Source organism: Mustela erminea, chromosome X (genome assembly GCF_009829155.1).
Source record: "Mustela erminea isolate mMusErm1 chromosome X, mMusErm1.Pri, whole genome shotgun sequence".
Lineage (NCBI taxonomy): Eukaryota > Metazoa > Chordata > Mammalia > Carnivora > Mustelidae > Mustela > Mustela erminea.
The window spans coordinates 116,337,234-116,355,923 of NC_045635.1; the positions used below are offsets into that span (position 1 = coordinate 116,337,234).

At 41.4% G+C, this 18,690-nt stretch overlaps 1 protein-coding gene across 1 annotated transcript; it reads left to right on the forward strand.

The window, feature by feature from the left end:
* The first annotated feature begins 13,501 nt into the window (after positions 1-13,501).
* On the forward strand, positions 13,502-13,807 carry LOC116582374 (histone H2A-like). Its single transcript, XM_032329730.1, has one exon. The coding sequence runs from the start codon at positions 13,502-13,504 to the stop codon at positions 13,805-13,807; it is 306 nt and encodes a 101-aa protein (XP_032185621.1).
* The last annotated feature ends 4,883 nt before the right edge of the window (positions 13,808-18,690 follow it).

An 18,690-nucleotide genomic window follows, 5' to 3' on the forward strand; every position in this document is an offset into this window, starting at 1 on the left:
GAACTTTCAGCCTAGAGAAAGGACCCATGGAATCTCCTAACCCTGGAGGCAGGGGTGACAATGGAATGGGCGGGCCAAGTGGAACCACGTAGGTTTGTGAATCAAGGTTGGAGGGGGGATGAAGGTAGGGTGTCGTAGACTACAGGTCTAGTCAGACACTGTTTCAAACAGTGGAAATCAGGAAATCAGTGAGATCTGCAAGAGCTGAAACCTATTCCTACCACAGGCTGCTCACCACCTACCTCTATGACCCTTGCTGTGTCGGGGTGGCCTTGAACCTGAAGGTGTTGATTGGAAGGCAAGGATTTCAGAAGCTTCCAGGTATATTGTCTCTAAGGGAGAAAAGGTTGAAATGCTACATTTTACTTCCTGAACTGCTTTCTCTCACCGGTAGAAATACCTAAATGTTGTTGACTGGGAGAAACTTGAATAGAGAGGAGATGCAATCCACTTTTTATTTCCAACCCAGATGACGATAATGAGCTTCACCACATTCTAATTACTGATTTCTGCCTGGAGGAACATCTTGGCTTTTCCAATTAACAATAATTTAATATGTTATTGCTTATCCTTTGTTCTTTTTCTTTGAGCTCATCCAATTACTGCACACTGCTTTTGTTTTCTTAGCCCTAAACACTAGTTTTATTATTTTTTCCTTACGAGATTTTTCTTAGATCTTGTCCTAATTATAAAGTATTTCCAGTTGTATTTAAAATCATGGTTAAATGCCTGGCATTTTGGCATGTATTAAAAGAGTGGGTAAAATATCATCTCTTTGTTTCTTGGGGTATAATGAGAGTTATGGAATATTGTTTGGAATTTCTTTTTTTAACAAACTATTTTTCTCTCTTTAAACTATTACCACTCCAAGGTAGATGCAATCTAAACACAACTGCATCTTTTTTTTTTTTGCAAATCAATGGCTTCAGAAGCTCTTTGTTGATTGCATAATCAGTCCAGGAGCCATTTCGACCTTTCTGGCCTTTCACATTGTGTAGGGCTCAAACCATCTGAGAAATATGGTGGTTTCACCATATTTCTCAAATGTTTTATGAAGAAGCCAACCACTGGCATAAAATTTCTCAAGATGCCACCCCTCCTATTTTTATTAACAACTATCTGCTGGGCATGGTAATTAGTTTCTTCCCAACACTTCTTGCAGCAGATATCTCAAAAGTTATTGTGTTGCAATGTTTTGCACGGTTCCCAAATGTAATTGTAAACTTCTTGAAGGTGGAGAACCTACATCACGCCTTTGTTTGCCCCCATAAGATCAAGTGAAACATTAGGGTCAGAATGGGTCTCCAAATGTGAAGTGATCGATATGTTTCAGCACCATTTCTCCTTCAACGCCCTGGCTACTGGCCTTGGAGAGCCATATAGGCTCTGAGTATAACAGAAGAGTTTATCTTTTTAACCCAACTGGTCACCTACAACTGCACTGAGATCATGCGTTGCCCACTCTGTGGGCTCACAAACAGGCTTACCAATCTGCCAAAGGACAATTTTCATAGCCACTCTATTAAAAAAACCTCCTCAGCTTTATTTCACTAATTTCATTTATAGAATTTCAGTCTAAAAGAAGAAATGTAACCTCTGAACCATTTATTACTGGAAGACTACACTTTTAATCAGGCTGTGTACTTTTAAAAAGGTTATGCATATTAGAATATCCCAATTACTTCCAACCCGCCCTTCCCAAGGGATTGGACAATTCACTCCACTGCAATAAATCATTGCCTTGTACAAATACATTATCAGCAATGTGTCTATGAGCACTCTCTTTCTATTCAAATTTGCTAAAAGGCCTTTCAGTTAATTCATGTTTATGTATGTTCAACTGCTGGTCTAACTTCAGCTGTGAAAATGTGGAATAATATGGAGATGTTTGCAGAATAAATTTTGAACTTGCACCTGGAAGAACTGGTTCTAGGCCTGACCCCATCACTTATTAGTCAGGTTACCTTGGGCAAGTCATTGTATCTTTCTAAGGCTCTGACTTGTTACCTGTAAAATGGGGGTTGATGCTGCCTGTCCTCTTACCTCTTGGGTCTGTGGGTATAGACAAGCTTTGTAGGCAAGAGAGCACAATACACATTAAAGGTATAGCCATATCATAAACAAATTCCCCTACCTTGAGCTTTTCTTCATGGACTGAGCATAAATTTGGCCCAGGGAAATTCTAGTTTCTCAGTGAATAAATCTTAGAGACTTACGGGCTAAACTTGTCTCCTGTATGGAAACATTCTCTCTCTAGAAACATGCCTGTCACCTCTCTCTGAGTTAGCTACTTATTTACAACTACTGCTCTCTCCATGTAGTTTTTCCCCGTTCTTTTGGGCCCATGTAAAGTCTAACTCCTCAATGATGTAGCCACACCACATTGATTTATTCCCGTACTGATGTCCCAGAGATTTTATGATGGTCTAGACCATTTGATGAATGCTAGCTCTTCTAGCAATCTTTCCCTGACCACCCCAACCAGGTCTAGGTTAGGGGCCCCTCCTCTGTGCTCTCAGAAGCCCCTGGGCATATCTCCTTTCTAGCACCCGTCACACTTCCTGTTTGAAAGAGCATTATAAAATATATCTAACATAAAATATATCTAACATATTTGAATAAAATAGTATCTGATCATTTGTTTACCCATCACCAAGTTAAAAAGGGATGATATCATCAGTATATTGAAGCCTCCAAGGCAGCCCTTCCATAACTCTCAGAGGTAGCTACTATTCTGAACTGATGTCCATTATTCCATGTAATTCTATATCATTTAGCTACATCTTTAAAACAGATGTAGAACTATACACCATATAGTATGATTTGGCATGTTCTTAAAAGAGATTGTGATAAGTGAAATAAGTCGAGCAGAGAGAGTCAATTTTATATGGTTTCGCTTATTTGTGGAGCATAAGAAATAACGTGGAGGACATGGGGAGATGGAGAGGAGACGGGAGTTGGGGGAAATTGGAGGGAGAGACGAACCATGAGAGACTATGCACTCTGAAAAACAATCTGAGGGTTTTAGAGGGGCCGGGGGGGGTGGGAGGTTGGGGGAGCCTGGTGGTGGGTATTGTGGAGGGCACGTATTACATGGAGCACTGGGTGTGGTGCAAAAACAATGAATTCTGGAACACTGAAAAAAAATTAAGAAATAAATAAAAAAATTTTTTAAAAACCTTATATGGACTTATACTGAAAGTATCATTGTGTGATGTGCACCTTTACTCGATGTTCTGTGTGAGATTCTTCTGTGTGGTCTCCCTGATTATAAAACATATTCAGGATTGAGTCTACTATAAGGCAGCCATGAATTCTTCTAATCGATGGATTGTTTTTCAAAACATGTTTTAAGATAATTATGCCATGAACTTTCTCATATGTCTCTTTGCTGCACTAGTGTATATCCTTCTATAGAACATATACATAGAAGTACAATTATTGGATCATTAAGTATGTATGAGGGGTGCCTGGGTGGCTCAGTTGGTTGGGCATCTGCCTTCAGCTCGGTTCATGATCTCAGGGTCCTGGGATTGAGTACTAAGTCAGACTCTGACCTCAGTGTGGAGTCTGCTTGTCTCTCTCCCTGGGCCCCTCCCCAAACTCCATGCACGTGCTCTCTCTCTATCTTTCTCTTATAAAAGAGTAAAATCTTTTTTAAAAAAATGAAGTATGTATGAGCTAAGCTTTAACAAATATTGCCAAATTGCTCTCCAAAGGTGTTGTAGGAATTTACACTCTGATCATAACTGTATGGGATTTGCCCTTGGTCTCTAAACTCGCCAACACTTAGAATGGTTGGACTTAAGATCTGATGGGTCTTGTGCCACTTCTATTTGGTTTCCTGTGGAGAGCACTGAAGGAAATTGAATGGAGGACAGGATTTTCATTCCTTCAGTCCCTTCTCTGTGGGGCCACCACAGCACGAGCTAGATTCATACCTTCATTGTCATTGGAGTGACTTTTCCTTACTGATTTGTGGGAGTTCCTTAGATAGCCTGGATGCTAATTTCTTTTTTTTTCTTTTGATTATGTGCATGGCAGATATTTTCTCCCAATGTACAGTGTGTCTTATCACTGAAAAACCTATTATTTTGTATTCAAATGTTTAAAAATCATGGTGGTTCTATTTATCAGGTTGTTCCTTTTACAGTGTATGTTTTCTTTGTCTTCTTAAGGAACTGTTTTTCTACTCTAAATCCTTAAGGATATTTCCCTGTATTTTCTTCTAGAAGATTAATAAGTTTTGCTTTTCACATTAGACTTTCAGGCCACCCAGAACTGAGTGTTGTGTGTAGTGTGGAGTAGAAATCCACATGTACTTAATTTTCATATGGGTAGCCTATTTTTCTAGAACAAATTATTAAACTGTATTCCTCTTCCTACTATGAAACACTTTGTGGTTCTGCTTCAGGCCACTCTTCTCTTTATGGCTCCGGGTTTAGTATATACAGTGACAAAGTAAGCACTCGCACTTCACTTTATTCTCTGGTTATGTCTCTCCCTGTAATCATTTTCTATTGTAGCTATAATATATTGCCCCAAACTGAAAGGCTGAGAAGAACACAGATGTGTTCTCTGAACTCTAAGTTCTAAAGGCCAGAGGTTGACAATTAGTCTCAGTGAGCTGAAGCCAAGGTGCTGGGAGGGCCAAGCTCAGCCACATACCAGCTGACAACGCTGGGCAAGTTCTTAATTTCTAGGGGCTTCTATTCCTCATGCATAAAATAGGATAACATCTTTCTTGCCAGCTTCTTAGGGCCGTTGTGAGAATGAAACAAGATAACAGAAGCGAGAATGCTTTTCAAGCAAAGGAAATCTATCCTTATTGGAACAGTAAGGGCAAATAAGTAACCTTTTGAAAGGAATGAAGCCTTTGACACTTTACAAAGTGGCTTGGAAAATAATAATCTAAAATATAAAGGTATTGCACCAAATCCCAGTTTCCTGTGGCTCCTGGGTCTTCCCAGCAAGTTAATTATTCATGCTAACCGGCTGTTGCCATATTTTACTTACAATCTCTCCCATTACACCATCACTCTGATTTTTTATGTACAGAAATGGTTGCCTTTATATTTCATGTCAGTATCGAGACTAATACAGCACAGTGACATGAATGATAGCCAATCTACCACAGCATATGCCTCATAACATGATTCATCGACGCAGTTTTGGGAGAGCAATGTTCCTTGATTTGAAGTTCTGGAGGTCTACGGTTTCCCTTTATATTAACTTTGAACATGCCCTGTCAGTATTCTAAAGCATAGTGGCTTTGGCCTGAAGAGATGCTCTATTTTGAGGGTCAAGGACTCTGACACTTAATATAGAACTCCAGTTTGTAGACTAATTCAATCCTCCTTTAGGTTTCACGCCCTTGTTCACCTAAGAAATAACCGTCTGAGCACAATTTACATAATTAGTGGTTACGCAGTTTCTTTTCTTAATTTTCCTCTTTAAAGAGCAAGGCTGAGTCAGAAGAGCTACTTTTCATTGAATGAGCAGCAGATAAAGTAATCAATGGTCATGCTGAGGGCAATCGCTCCTCTGCTTTCTTGTAGCTTTAAACCCACACCCCTCCACCCCCGCTGCACTTTCTGGGAGATTCTTTCTTCAAGTCTGTGAGATATTCTCTTTGTTCTAGGACATCAACCATTTTCATATCCCTACACCTCTAAAGTCATGGATCTAACAGAAGAGCCACTTCTCTATTTTTAGCTGGTGCTAATGGCCGATTTTCACACAATGGAGCAACCTGGCCAACTGCGACCTGAAACAGCATGTTAAGACAGGTGACATGTAGACTCACCGTTAAAATCCCCAATCCTGGCAGTTAAAAGCTCTGTGTGGTTAATGGTTAAATCCGGGGCTGTGTAAACACGGTACCCCGGCACAACTTCGGGAGAGCTATTTTCAGCTCAGGTTCATATAGATGCTGTATCCGTGTTCAGTGTGAGCCCTTTAATGGGCTGAGGCTGACATTCCCACTGACTGATAGTTATTTCTTGAGCCCTCGCCATGTGTCCATGGCTGTCAAAGTGACCGAATTGTTTGACAGAGTTAGAAGGCAAAATGGGAGTTTTGAAGCATGGATCAAATCTATGAAATGAAAAGCTAAAATGAAAATGCTTGGGCGAACAAGGCAGAGATACCTTAAAAGTTCCCCCAAATGGTGTGTCCACTGAGCAGGCACTGGGAAAAGCCAGAAGCAAGGGCCAGCAAGAGCCATGGTGCACATGGCCTTAGAAAGGGATGGGGAGGGGAGGGTGGAGGTGCACACCCTCCTCTGAGTACTCTAAGAGGGAGGTCCAAAGAGATGTGCCACATGAGCTCCAGACTCCAGACTCTAGTTGCTTGTAGTCTAGTTAGGGAGTGAAGATATCTATGCATGACAATCCTGCACTAAAAGCTTGTGCCATGTGCCGAATGAGAGGTATGGCTTGTAAAGGTTAGGTCAGTCCATGATTCTCCATCTGTTTGGACCAATTCCTACCTTCCTCCCCCAACCCCACAAGCTAGGGCAAGCTCTTTCAGTGTAGGCTCTCCTAAAAACCTCTGCTTTCCTTGCTAGTCCTTTTTTGGAGTCGGTAACTCGCCGTGATTGTTTTCTTTGCAGTCATCTTCACTGTAGAACCTATAATCAACGTGAAAAAGACCAAAGGCATTTTCCTGCTCGCCACTGTATCCCCAGCATCTAGGAGAGTACTTTGTTTCCCTCTTGTGCACTCCAGTTAGTATACTTTCTAATATTTCTTTTTAATTAACTTTAGATAGGATTTACATAAAATAAACTGAATTCATTGAAAATATACAAGTTTGGGGGCACCTGGGTGGCTCAGTTGGTTAAGCATCTGCCTACAGCTCAGGTCATGATCCCAGGGTCCTGAGATGGAGCTGCACCTGGGGTTCCCTTCCCAGCGGGGAGTCTGCTTCCCTCCCCCCCGCCTCTGCCTGTCTCCCCCATTTGTGCTCGCTTGCTTTCTCTCTTTATCTCAAATAAATAAATAAAATCTTTAAAAGAATATATTGAAAGGGAGGCACCAAGGTGACTCAGTCAGTTAAGTGTCTGCCTTCAGCTCTGGTCGGGATCCCAGCATCCTAGGATGGAGCCACATGTCCCGCTCCCTGCTCAGCAGGGAGTCTGCTTCTCCTTCTCCCTCTGTGTGCTCATGCTCTCACTCTCTCTCACTCAAATAAATAAATAAATCCAAATAAATTCTAAAAAATAAAAAAATAGGGGCTCCTGGGTGGCTCAGTGGGTTAAGCCTCTGCCTTCGGCTCAGGTCATGATTCCAGGGTCCTGAAATCGAGCCCTGCATCAGGCTCCCCAGTCAGCAGGGAGCCTGCTTCTCCATCTTCTTCTGCCTGCTGCTCCCCATACTTGTGCTCTCTATCAAATAAATAAGTAAAATCTCTAAAAAAAAAAAAAAGAAATAAAAAACATATTGAAGGGAATAAAAGGTACAAAGTCCTCTTCTTGTCCTCAACTTTCAGCCCAACTTCTTAGCCTGAGACTGCCTCCAGTTGGTGTGCATCCTTCCAGATCGTTTCTGTGTACCCAACATTTTTGTGTATTCCTATGCTTGTCTACCTGCATAAATGTGGTTAACTGTTCTCACTGTTCTGAACATTGCTTTTTCACTTAACAACATACCTTACACATTTTTGCACACACACATATATATGGAGAATGACCCAATTCCTTTCCAGTGTTGAGTATTCCATTACCCGGATAGGCCATAATTTTTAACCAGTCCTCTTTTTTTCTATTTTGATCCTTATTAGAAGTACTGTAGTGGGGGCACCTGGGTGGCTCAGTCATTAAGTGTCTGCCTTCAGCTCGGGTCATGATTCCAGAGTCATGGGAATGAGCCCCGTGTGGGGCTCTCTGCTCAGCTGGGAGCCTGCTTCCCCCCCTCCCCCGCCTGCCTCTCTGCCTACTTGTCATCTCTCTCTGTCAATTAAATAAGTAAAATTTTCAAAAAATAAAAAAAAAGAAGTACTGTAGTAGTCGTATGTGTACATCTACCTTGCATAGGGTTATTTTTAGGAGCAAAATTTGCTAGATAAAAGCCCATACCAGTTTGTACTGTTGTGTAACAAACTGCTCTATGAAACAACAGCCATTTATTTGTTCATGATTTTGTGGATTGGCAATCTGGGCAGGGCTCAGGTGGCACGGCTCATCCCTGCTCCACATTCTGCCAGTGGCAGAGATGCATTTTCAGTCTGGTGGTGGGTTGGCTGGGGAACTGGTTGTTCCTTGATGTCCTCTCTAGCCCATCAGGGCTCCAGCTCTAAGGGTTGCTATAGCTGGGAAGGCTGGGCATCTAATGATGTCTCTCTGGTGTCTCATCCTCATGGAGGTTATAGCTCAGACTTGTTTATAAGTTCATAGTGATAACATACTTTCCAGAATGTTCATCCTCTCTATGGATAGTAGCATTTAGATATGCTCCCATTTGTCAGTCTCTCGCAAAATACAGTGTCCAGAACAGAACACAGAAACACAAGGATGGTCTGACCAGTATATAGCAGACTAGTATATATGGTCTGTTTTCCTTATATATATATATATACCTGTATATATACCTGTATATATATATACCTGTATATATACCTGTTTTCCTTAGACATTCCATTTTGGTTAATAGAACCAAGCAAGGCTACACTAGCTTTTTTGGAAGATGCACTTTATACTTATGTATATCTACTTTCAGCAAATGAAAAACCTATGTGGTTTATTCTTTTTTCCAGTATGCTCCTTTAGTACTGTGCCAAGCGACACATGAAAAATCCTGTTCTTCCTAGCCAGGAAGATATGGTTGGTTTCCACGTGACCATCCTTTATTTTTATTTTTTAAAAGATTTTATTTATTCATTTGAGAGAGAGCCCAAGCGAGAGAAAGAGCATGAGCTGGAGTGGGTAGTGGGGAGAGGGAGAAGAAGACTCCTCACTGAGCAGGGAGCCTGATGTGGGGCTCGATCCCAGGACCCTGGGATCATGACCTGAGCTGAAGGCAGACCCTTAACACACTGAGGGATCCAGGTGCCCTGTGACAATCCTTTATTTACAAAAAAGGAAATGGGCTTAATATACTCTCATTCGGATTCCTAGAGAGTAGTATTACCAGCACTTGGCCATCCTATTTGCAAAGGATAATTTAGGCATCACATACTTTACTAGGGAAGGGAACAAAACATGAGATGCTTTGCAAAATTGTTCGATCTTCTTTTCTGTCCTGAGACAATATGTATGTCAGTTACTTTGTAATTTAAGTACAGAGGAAGCCCACCTCTCGTGTCCCAAGTGAAGAAGGAAAACTGGTAATCAGACAAGACTACCATCTTCCTTATAGGGGTCAGTTGTATTCCCCCCAAAATGCAATAAACAAGGCTCAAGGAGCTAAGTTCTCCCGACAAGGTGGAGAGGGATGGGGTTTACACCTTTCAGACACTTTTGAAAAAGAAAAAAAGGTTACCAGCCTCGGGGTGAAAAACCATTACACGTCAAATAGAATCATTCTTTAATAATAATAAAAATAAGTCAGTAAATAAATATTATCTTCATTAACCTTTGCTGAAAAACTTTGAACTTTCTTTTTGAGTCCAAAAGCTTTTACTTACCACCTTATGAAAATGATCAATTAATTGAGGGCCTGGAAAGAAGTGTCTTCAGATCTTTCACTAAGAACTCCCCTGAAATAAGAAATGGGCTCCTTGTTCAACATAAAGATCAAACTTTATGTTTATATCAATCAAGTTTCATCTTCTAGATTCAGATGAAGAGTCTGGCCTGGAGAGATCTTTAAGGTGCCTGATTATGTCCTAACAGTCCATTCACTGTCCCTACCAAATTCTTGTGATAAGTAGATTTTATATATAGGTTACGGATGTCCTCCTCCAAGTCATTAAAAAATTGTTGAACAAGACAAGCCCAATTTCCAGCTCTGCAGTATGACACTAGAAAGTTCCCTCCAGGATTGCAGTGAGCTATAATCAGCACCTTTTGGCTACAGTAAATTGACCAGGGCTGAATCCACCAAGCTCTACTGGGCATCTAGCCCATGCTTCTGCAGCTCATCCAAAAGAACATCATGAAAAACACTAGTATCTGCTTTCCGGATGCCCTCTTTTTTCTTCCTCTCTGAATTCCTACTTTTAACCTCAGCCAGTCTAAAGTTGTCTGGCAGACTGGTGTTTATTTAACCTTTGTAAGGAAACAGATTTCCAATGCAGAGATATTTTTAAGTGTCCGTAAAGTTCTTTAATTGAAAAACACCAAATTCATCTATACACCAAATAAATTGAAATAGCCCAATGCACGCTATTCTTAGCTCAATCTGCCAGAGCACATTTGCATAATATCACAATGTACTGATTTCAGCTGTTTGTAATATCAGGACCAGACGGAGCAAGGCCAGGCAACAGAGTGGAAGTAGCAATGAACACTACAATACTGCTTTTCATTAATGAGAAGCTTAAAGAATGGCCTCTAAAAAAATAACACTTATCAGAGCCTTAAATGGGTACTGTCTAAGGAGTATTGATTGATCTCGACTAGCCAGGAAATTAGAAAGAGGAGAGTCATAGTGGAACAATTCATCTTTGTCAATAAAAGGAATCTGTTTCTATTGGAAACCATCTCTCTCCTGGTTCGGAGGATGTAGTCTTCAAGAACTGTATATTCAGTAGCAATTCTCATATGTTATCTTGGAAAGTACTCCGGTTGCAAGAATTAGGTATGTGTCACTTCAAAGCACCTTCACCTACCCACGCAAAGTGCCACAAGAGTGAAATGGTGACCCAACGCACCCAGACGTTGCTTAGTATGGCAACGTTTAAAATGGGGGGTGGTTGTCATGACGTCAGTGAAAACTAAAAATTATATTGTTCTGCTGTCTAGATGGTAATTTTTTCCTTGGAATGTAAGTGCCATGGAAAAAGGGATGTTACTTTGCTCAATGCCATGTCTCTAACACCTACAGGAGTGCCTGGCATGTAGCACATACCCAGTAATATTCGTGGGATGAACACATGTGTTGATGGAAAACGACTTCAACACAGACCTACCGAATTTCTACTGTGGGCAAGGCTCCAGATAACATGCTGTTGGGAAGAGTCTTTCATTTATTCAACAAATACTGAGTGCCTACTATGTCTGAGACACTGGGCTAGGTCCGAAGGGTCTGACTACGGAGGATTTAGTATGCCCTCTTAGAGCTTATGGCTAGCTCAATCACAAGTAGCCAGAAGTAAAAGATAGATTCCTTCCTCTTGGGGGCTAGCTATTTTAAAATCAAGTTGAGCAGGCAAGACATAAATGCAAGAGAGTTAAATAACTCTTACATATATCATACAAAGGCGGGCATCCCCTTTTTAGGTAGAGTTCTAAGGCGTACCATGTCCCGTTTGATGCTCTTCCCTCAAACACTTAAGCCTAACCTTTCCTTTCTCTTTCACTCTATGTTATTTTCACTCATTATTCTGATTCTCCTGCATCCTTGTAAACCCCTGGTGAAACAGGGAACAAAATAAAGTGTGATGCATCTTGTTTACTTTGAAACGCCCCAACCTTTTGGCCTACGCCACGGAAAGCACTCAAACTTCAGTTGGTTGGCTGTATCATCTCAACACTTTTAATTTAGATGTAGTTACATTTGCATAACAGTTTAGCTGTGAATTTGGCAGGAAATTTCTGAAGAGTTATTTTGGTTCTACAGAGAGCATGCCCAATGTCTAATAAGCAGATCTCTTGTGTGGTACTGCATTTTTAATCTACACAAAAAAAGGACCCTGGAGGCTCGTACCTTGGCAAAAGTCTTTTTTTGCTAACAAATAATATGATCAGCAGCATTGCTTTTACTAAGAGTGATAATGTGGTGAAGCCTGTTGAATTTTTGAAACCATAGTAACAATATAGGAAAAACCCAATGAGAAATTATATTTTAAATATGGTTTACTTTTCTGATTAGAAAAGAAATGTATATTCATAATCATTCATTTGGAAGATGCAGCAAAATATAGACGGGGTAGAAAACCCTCATAATCCTATCACCTGAAGCTAAGTACTTTAATATACCGGGATAAGTTGTTCTCGTTATTTTTTGTTCTGTGCGCATGCGTGCGCATTTGTGTGTGTGTGTGTGTGTGTGTGTGCTGAATGAAGCCAGGAGTGTACGCTTCAGGCCAAGGATGGAAAATAAATGTTCTCTCATGAGCTCTTCTACTTATTGGAGATGATGGACTAAAGACGATTCTTAGACAAGGATAGTATGATGGATTACTACCGTCTGCCTATTTCTTTCATTCTTTCATCCTTTGTTTCTTTTTCATATCTTTGTATTATAAAAAATTCAAACATAAAAGCAGCAAAATGATATGATGAAACACCATGTACTCATCGCCTAGCTTCAACAAGTACCAACATTCTGTCACTCCCGCTTCGTCTGTATTTGCCCCCACCACTTCCCTGCTGGGTTCTTACCCTCATACACTTCTATATCTTTAAAGATTTTATTTATTTATTTGAGAGCGAGAGAGCAGGGGAGTGGGGGCCGAGGGAGAGGGAGCAGGGTGCCTGACACAGGGCTCAATCCCATCACTCTGAGATCATGACCTGAGCCGAAGGCAGACCCTTAAACCGACTGAGCCACCTGGGCACACCCATACACTTCTTTTGTGAGTAAAAATGGCATATGTCAAAATGTACACATTTCAAAGCACAATCTTGAAAAATGGATCTATCCATGCAATGCACACCTATATCCACAAAGTTTCCTTCATATCAGCCCTGCCCCTCCTCCACCTTGGAGGCAACCAGAATTCTGACTCTTCTAGAACATATATAACATACATCTTGTGTCTGGCTCCTTTACTCAGCACAGTACCTGGGAGACACACTCTTGCTACCATGTACATCAGCAGTTCCTTTGTTTACTGTTGAATTTATGAATATACCATGGTTTTTCTTTTTTCTATTGATGAACACCTGAGCTATTTCCAGTGTTGGCTATTCTGAACATTCTGGTGCATAGTGTGTGGGGGGGGGGCAAGACTTTTACATTTCTTGAAGACCCAGGAGAAAATAGCTGCATCACACAGTACATGCGTTTAGTTTTACAAGAAACTACCAGACTTTTTCCAGTGGTGGCGGTAACCTTCCCCCACACTGCTAACCATGTATGAGAGAGTTCTAGTTGTTCTACCTCAGCCATGTTAGGTGTTACCAGCCATGCCTGTGTGTATATTGGTGTCACATTCTGGTCTAGCCATTAGGATGACCCCTGAGTTCCCAGCACACACATTTTTAGGCTAAGGCCTGATCAGGGCCCAGAGGACACCAATGACACAGCAACGTCTATGATGTCACAAAGGCTGCTCCCTGACCAACGAGGGGCTGCAGTGCGGGGACACAGTGGGCGTGAGTGAGCACTGGTGACTGGTGTGTTGAGAGGCTCAGGCCAGCTGGACAGTCAAGGTAGGCCGATCAGAGCACAACACCATGTCTGGGAAAAGAAGCGGTCAGACCTCCTACAGGCTAGGGAAGCAGACATCGTCCTGCTCCACAAAAACCAAGCTGCAGGTCCCCGTGAGCCATGTAGAGCCCATCCTGCAGGAGCACCAGCCTGTCCAGAACCTAAGCTTCTCCAGCCAGGTCTGTCTGTCGGCCATCCTGAAGTACGTGGCCACCAACATTCTGGAGCTGGTGGGCAACGAGGCCCAGCACAACTGCAGGGTCCAGAGGGCCATGAACAACAACATGCAGAACAGCCACCTCTTTGAGGATGACACCACTTCTCAGCTCTGAAACGTTCTAGTCCAGCAAGAACCACTGGTGCCTGGGTCCCAGGGCTTAGAAGGAGTCCACACCACCTCACCCAGTGCCGAAACCTTCCACAGAAGGAGCCTTGTGCTACTAACACCTGCACACGCCAATAAAGAAGCGAATTCCATTGGCCTGTTTCTGGCTCTCAATTGTAGTCATATTGGGTGGAAGTTGTGCGGGAGTTACCCAGGAGAATAAGTTCAGAGGAGAGTGGGAAGGATAGAGGATGTGGTCAGTGGGGGCCACTTCAGTCAGTGGTTTCGGAGGGGCGGTTTCCACTGGTACCAGCGTGTGGGGTGGTCCTGGTGGGAGTGCCTGGCTGAGGTAGTGGGGGTAAGAAGGCTTCCTCACCAGCGTGGGGGTAAGAAGGCTTCCCCACCGGCTCTGAGGCTGAGGTAGTGGGGATAAGAAGCCTTCCCCATTGGCTCTGAGGAAGTAAGACCCTGTTGAGGCCAGAAATTTGGCGGGGACAGGGTGTGGGAGGGGGCCTCCTAGGCTTGTTGAATTCCCGGAACAGTGGTGGTCGTGGGGGTGGAGCAGAAGATGAGGAGGTACATACAGAAGGCTTGGTTCACGCTAGGGAATGCCAGCTGGTCAGAAGGTGACAGCAGTGGGGATGGGTGGGGGAGGGTGACATAACAATTGGCATGAACTTAACGGCACACAGGCTTTCACATGAAGACGGAGGAGTGATGAAGGAAATGGTAAACAAGAATACAGAGAAATAATGGGCATGTTGGTTTCATGTATTAATTACTTATAAGCTGTCTCATTCCAAAAGGACTTGAAGCAGGGATTATTAGTACTGTGATTCTTCTGGTAGAAAAGATCCTTCCAACCTCTTGTGGACAAATAAATAGGCATATTACCTATAAGCTACTCTCTGGTCTAAGACATGCCAAATAAGCAGTTCTCAATGGTTATTGGGTATTAATGAATGGATTTGTTTATGTATTCCATTGTAAATACAATTATCTCATTCTCCTATGAAACACCAATGATGATCACACACTGGATAGAACATCAGAGTTAAATGTGGTTGAATACGTGTTTTAAAAGATGTACATATATTCTATATAAATTCTGTTCCAAGTGAGAAAAGAAAATAAAAATCTTAAATAATGAATTTTGGAACACTGAAAAAATTAAATTAAAAAAAAACCACTTAAATGCATTTGTATGAACCTAAAATCAGACAGCACATTACACGTAAAACCCAGGGATTAATTTTTGTGCATAATAACCATTCACCCTCCACCATGCCGTTACTTGAGGTTTTCTCTTGTTCATTGGACACACGAAGGCTGCTCTCTGGGGCCCCTCTCGCCTTTTCACAGAGGGCTGGTAAGAGGCTGGCCAGAAAACCTGAGCCGCAGAACTAGATGGACTGGGTTCCAAACAGCAGCTCACCACTTACTGGCCATGTGATCTTGGGAATTCACTTATTCCCTCTGAATATCCCCTTCCTCATCTGTAAAACGGGAAAAACAAGTTCTTCCATTTTTGGGTTTTCACAAGAATTAAGCAAGTGTATGTCTGCAAACCTCAGTTCGGCACAGAGTATCCTTAATGAGTAGCTACATCTACCTTATTCCACATATACCAGATGTTTAGGCCTGGCTCTTTTTTTTTTTTTAAGATTTTACTTATTTATTTGAGAGAGAGAGAGAAACAGCACAAGCGTGGGAAGCAGCAGGCAGAGGAAGGAGGAGAAGCAGGCCTGAGGGGTCATGACCTGGGAGGAAGGCAGCCGCTGGAGAGACAAAAGGGTGCTCTGAGCATAAGAGGTCAGAGTTCAAATAGAGAACTAGACAGTCTACACGCTGGGTTCCTCTCAGCTCCCCACTGCCTGGCGACCTATCCTGTCTCAGCTTTCCACCATCTGTCGAGGCAAAGGACCGACCCGGCATGGCCGCTGCCTGCTACACAGGAGCGCTCTGAGGATGAAAGTAATAGAACCGGTTGGGGGCCTGCGGCTCTTTGGAACACGTGATTCTGTAAATAAGTCCAAGAGATCCTTCTTCCTACATAATGCTCATTAAATATATTTACAGGGGCACCTGGGTGGCTCAGTGGGTTAAGCCTCTACCTTCAGCTCGGGTTGTGACCTCAGGGTCCTGGGATCGAGCCCCACATTGGGCTCCCCGCTCAGCAGAGTGCCTGCTTCCCCCTCTCTCTCTGCCTGCCTCTCTGCCTACTTGTGATCTCTGTGTGTCAAATAAATAAATAAAATCTTAAAAATATATATATATATATTTTCAAATAACTCACTGTCTAATGTTCACCCACAATAATTGTGATTTATGAGAGAGCCACAAAGCCCTCTTAGCCTTAGCCCAGTCCAGATCTTACTCTTCTATTTGCTGGAATGGACAAGCAGGCCTCCCCACAAAATGAACTATTTGCATTGTTTTTAATTTTTATTAAATATAATTCTTCAACTTTTACTCTTATTTTCTGTCAAAATGGTGGCTTGCGTAGAGTATTTTACCTTATTACATCACTAGGATATTCAGCCCTATGTATTTTCTTCTCTTTTTTTTAAAGATTTTATTTATTTACTTGAGAGAGAGAGAGTACATGTGTGCGCACAAGAGCAGGGGGAAGCAGGCTCCCCACTGAGCAGGGAGTCTGACACAAGACTTGATCCCAGGACCCTGGGATCATAACCTGAACCCAAGGCAGATGCCTAACTGACTGAGCCAGCCAGGCACCCCTAATATAATTTCACTTTAATCAGAAACATGTCCATAAGATTTCAAACTTTGAAATTTATTGAAACTTGACTCATGTCCCTATATATGGTATATCTTGGTATACATTTCATATATATGTAAAGAGAATATATACTTAGCAGTTTTTTGGTTTTAATTCTATAAATGCCAATTAGGTTAAATGTTAACAGTGTTCTTCAGATCTTTTATATACTTATTTTCTATCTAGTTTGATTAGTTATTCAGAAAAGATGTTTTGAAATCTCTGATTATGTTTGTGGGTTTTTCTTTTTCTCTCTTTAACATAGTCAAATTTGTTTCATTTCTCCTTTTTTGGCTGTGTTTTAGGAACACGCAGAATTGGCATTTTCCATCCTCCTGATGTATTGTTTATTATCATTAAGAAATGCCTTTCTTTCCCTCTAATAAAACTACTGGTCTTGAACTATGTTTTCTATAGTCACTCCAGATTTCTTACAGTATTGTTTATATGTTATTCTCCATCTTTAAGCTTTCAACTTCTTTGTGAATGTTCATTTACAACATGTTCATCCTTTGTAGAGAGCAATAAAGGCGTCTTGTCTTACCTGTTTTTTACATTTTCCCTCAGCTGTATTGAGATATTGACATATAACATATGTAAGTTTAAGGTTTAAGATATAAAAAAAACACGATTTGATACATGTATGTATTACAAAATGATCATCACAATAAGATAACACCTCCACCCCCTCATGCAATTCACGTTTTTTTGTGGTGACAACATTTAAGATCTACTCTCTTAACTTAAAGTATATAATACAGTATTGTTAATCACAGTCACCGTGCTTTATGTCAGACCCCCAGAACTTATTCATATTTTAGCTGGGAGTCTGTACCCTTTGACTAGTATCCCCTCATTTCTCCAATGCCCCAGCCTCTAGGAACTAACATTTTACTCTCTATTTCTATGACTTCAGCTTAAGATTCCATATATAAATGAGAGCATACAGTATTTGTCTCTTTTTTAAAGATTTTATTTTTAAGTAATCTTTACACCCAACGTGTGCTCCAACTCATGACCCTGAGATCAAGAATCACATACTCTATGGACTGAGCCAGATGCCCCCAGTATTTGTCTTTCTTTGTCTGACTTACATCACTTAGCATACTGCCCTCAAGGTAGATCTGCCCATGTTATTGTAAAATGCAGCATTTCCTGCTCTTTGTTGGCTAAATAATATTTCATTGTGAGATATCTGTATATTTAGAGACATATATAAATATATATATGTATATATATGGGGTGTGTGTGTGTATACACTGTGTATAGATAGATGATAGATAATGGATATATGTTTCTCACATTCTCTTTATCCATTCATCCAGCTATGGGCACTTAGGTTGTTTCGATGTCTGGGCTATTGTCAATAATGCTGCAATGAACATGGGGGGGGGTGTTTTTATCCCCTTTGGATATATACACAGAAGTGGAATTGCTGAATCTGATGATAGTTCTATTTTTAATTTTTTAAGGAACCTCCATACTGTTTTCCATAGTGTCTACACCACCTTACATGCTCACCAACAGTGCATAAGGTTTCCCTTTTCTCCACAACCTTGCCAACAGTTGTTTTATGTTTTTTGATGATCGCCATTCTAACATGTGTGAGGTGAGATCTCACTGTGATGTTGACATGCATTCTCCTAATAATTAGTGATGGAGAGCATCTTCTCATGTCCCTGTTGGCCCTCTATCTTCTTTGGAAAAATGCCTATTCAAGTCCTTTGCCTATTTTTTAAATCTGATTGCATTTTTGTTATTGAGTTGTATGAGTTCCTTACTTATTTTGGATATTAAACCCTTATCAGATAGATGGTTTGCAAATATTTCCCCCCATCCCATAGGCTGCCTTTTCACTTTGTTGATTGTTTCTTTTGTTGTACAGAAGCTTTTTAGTTTGATGTAGTCCCACTTGCTTATTTTTGCCTCTGTTGCCTGCACTTTTGTTGTTGTGTCCAAAAAATCTTTGCTAATACCAATGTTTAGGGGCCTTTGAGCCTTCTTACAGTATGCTTCACTCAAGATCTAATATACCTCCTCTACCATGGGGCTATCCTTCTGACAACTCTACCCTAAGCACAGCGTGTTATGACATTTTCCACTCTGGC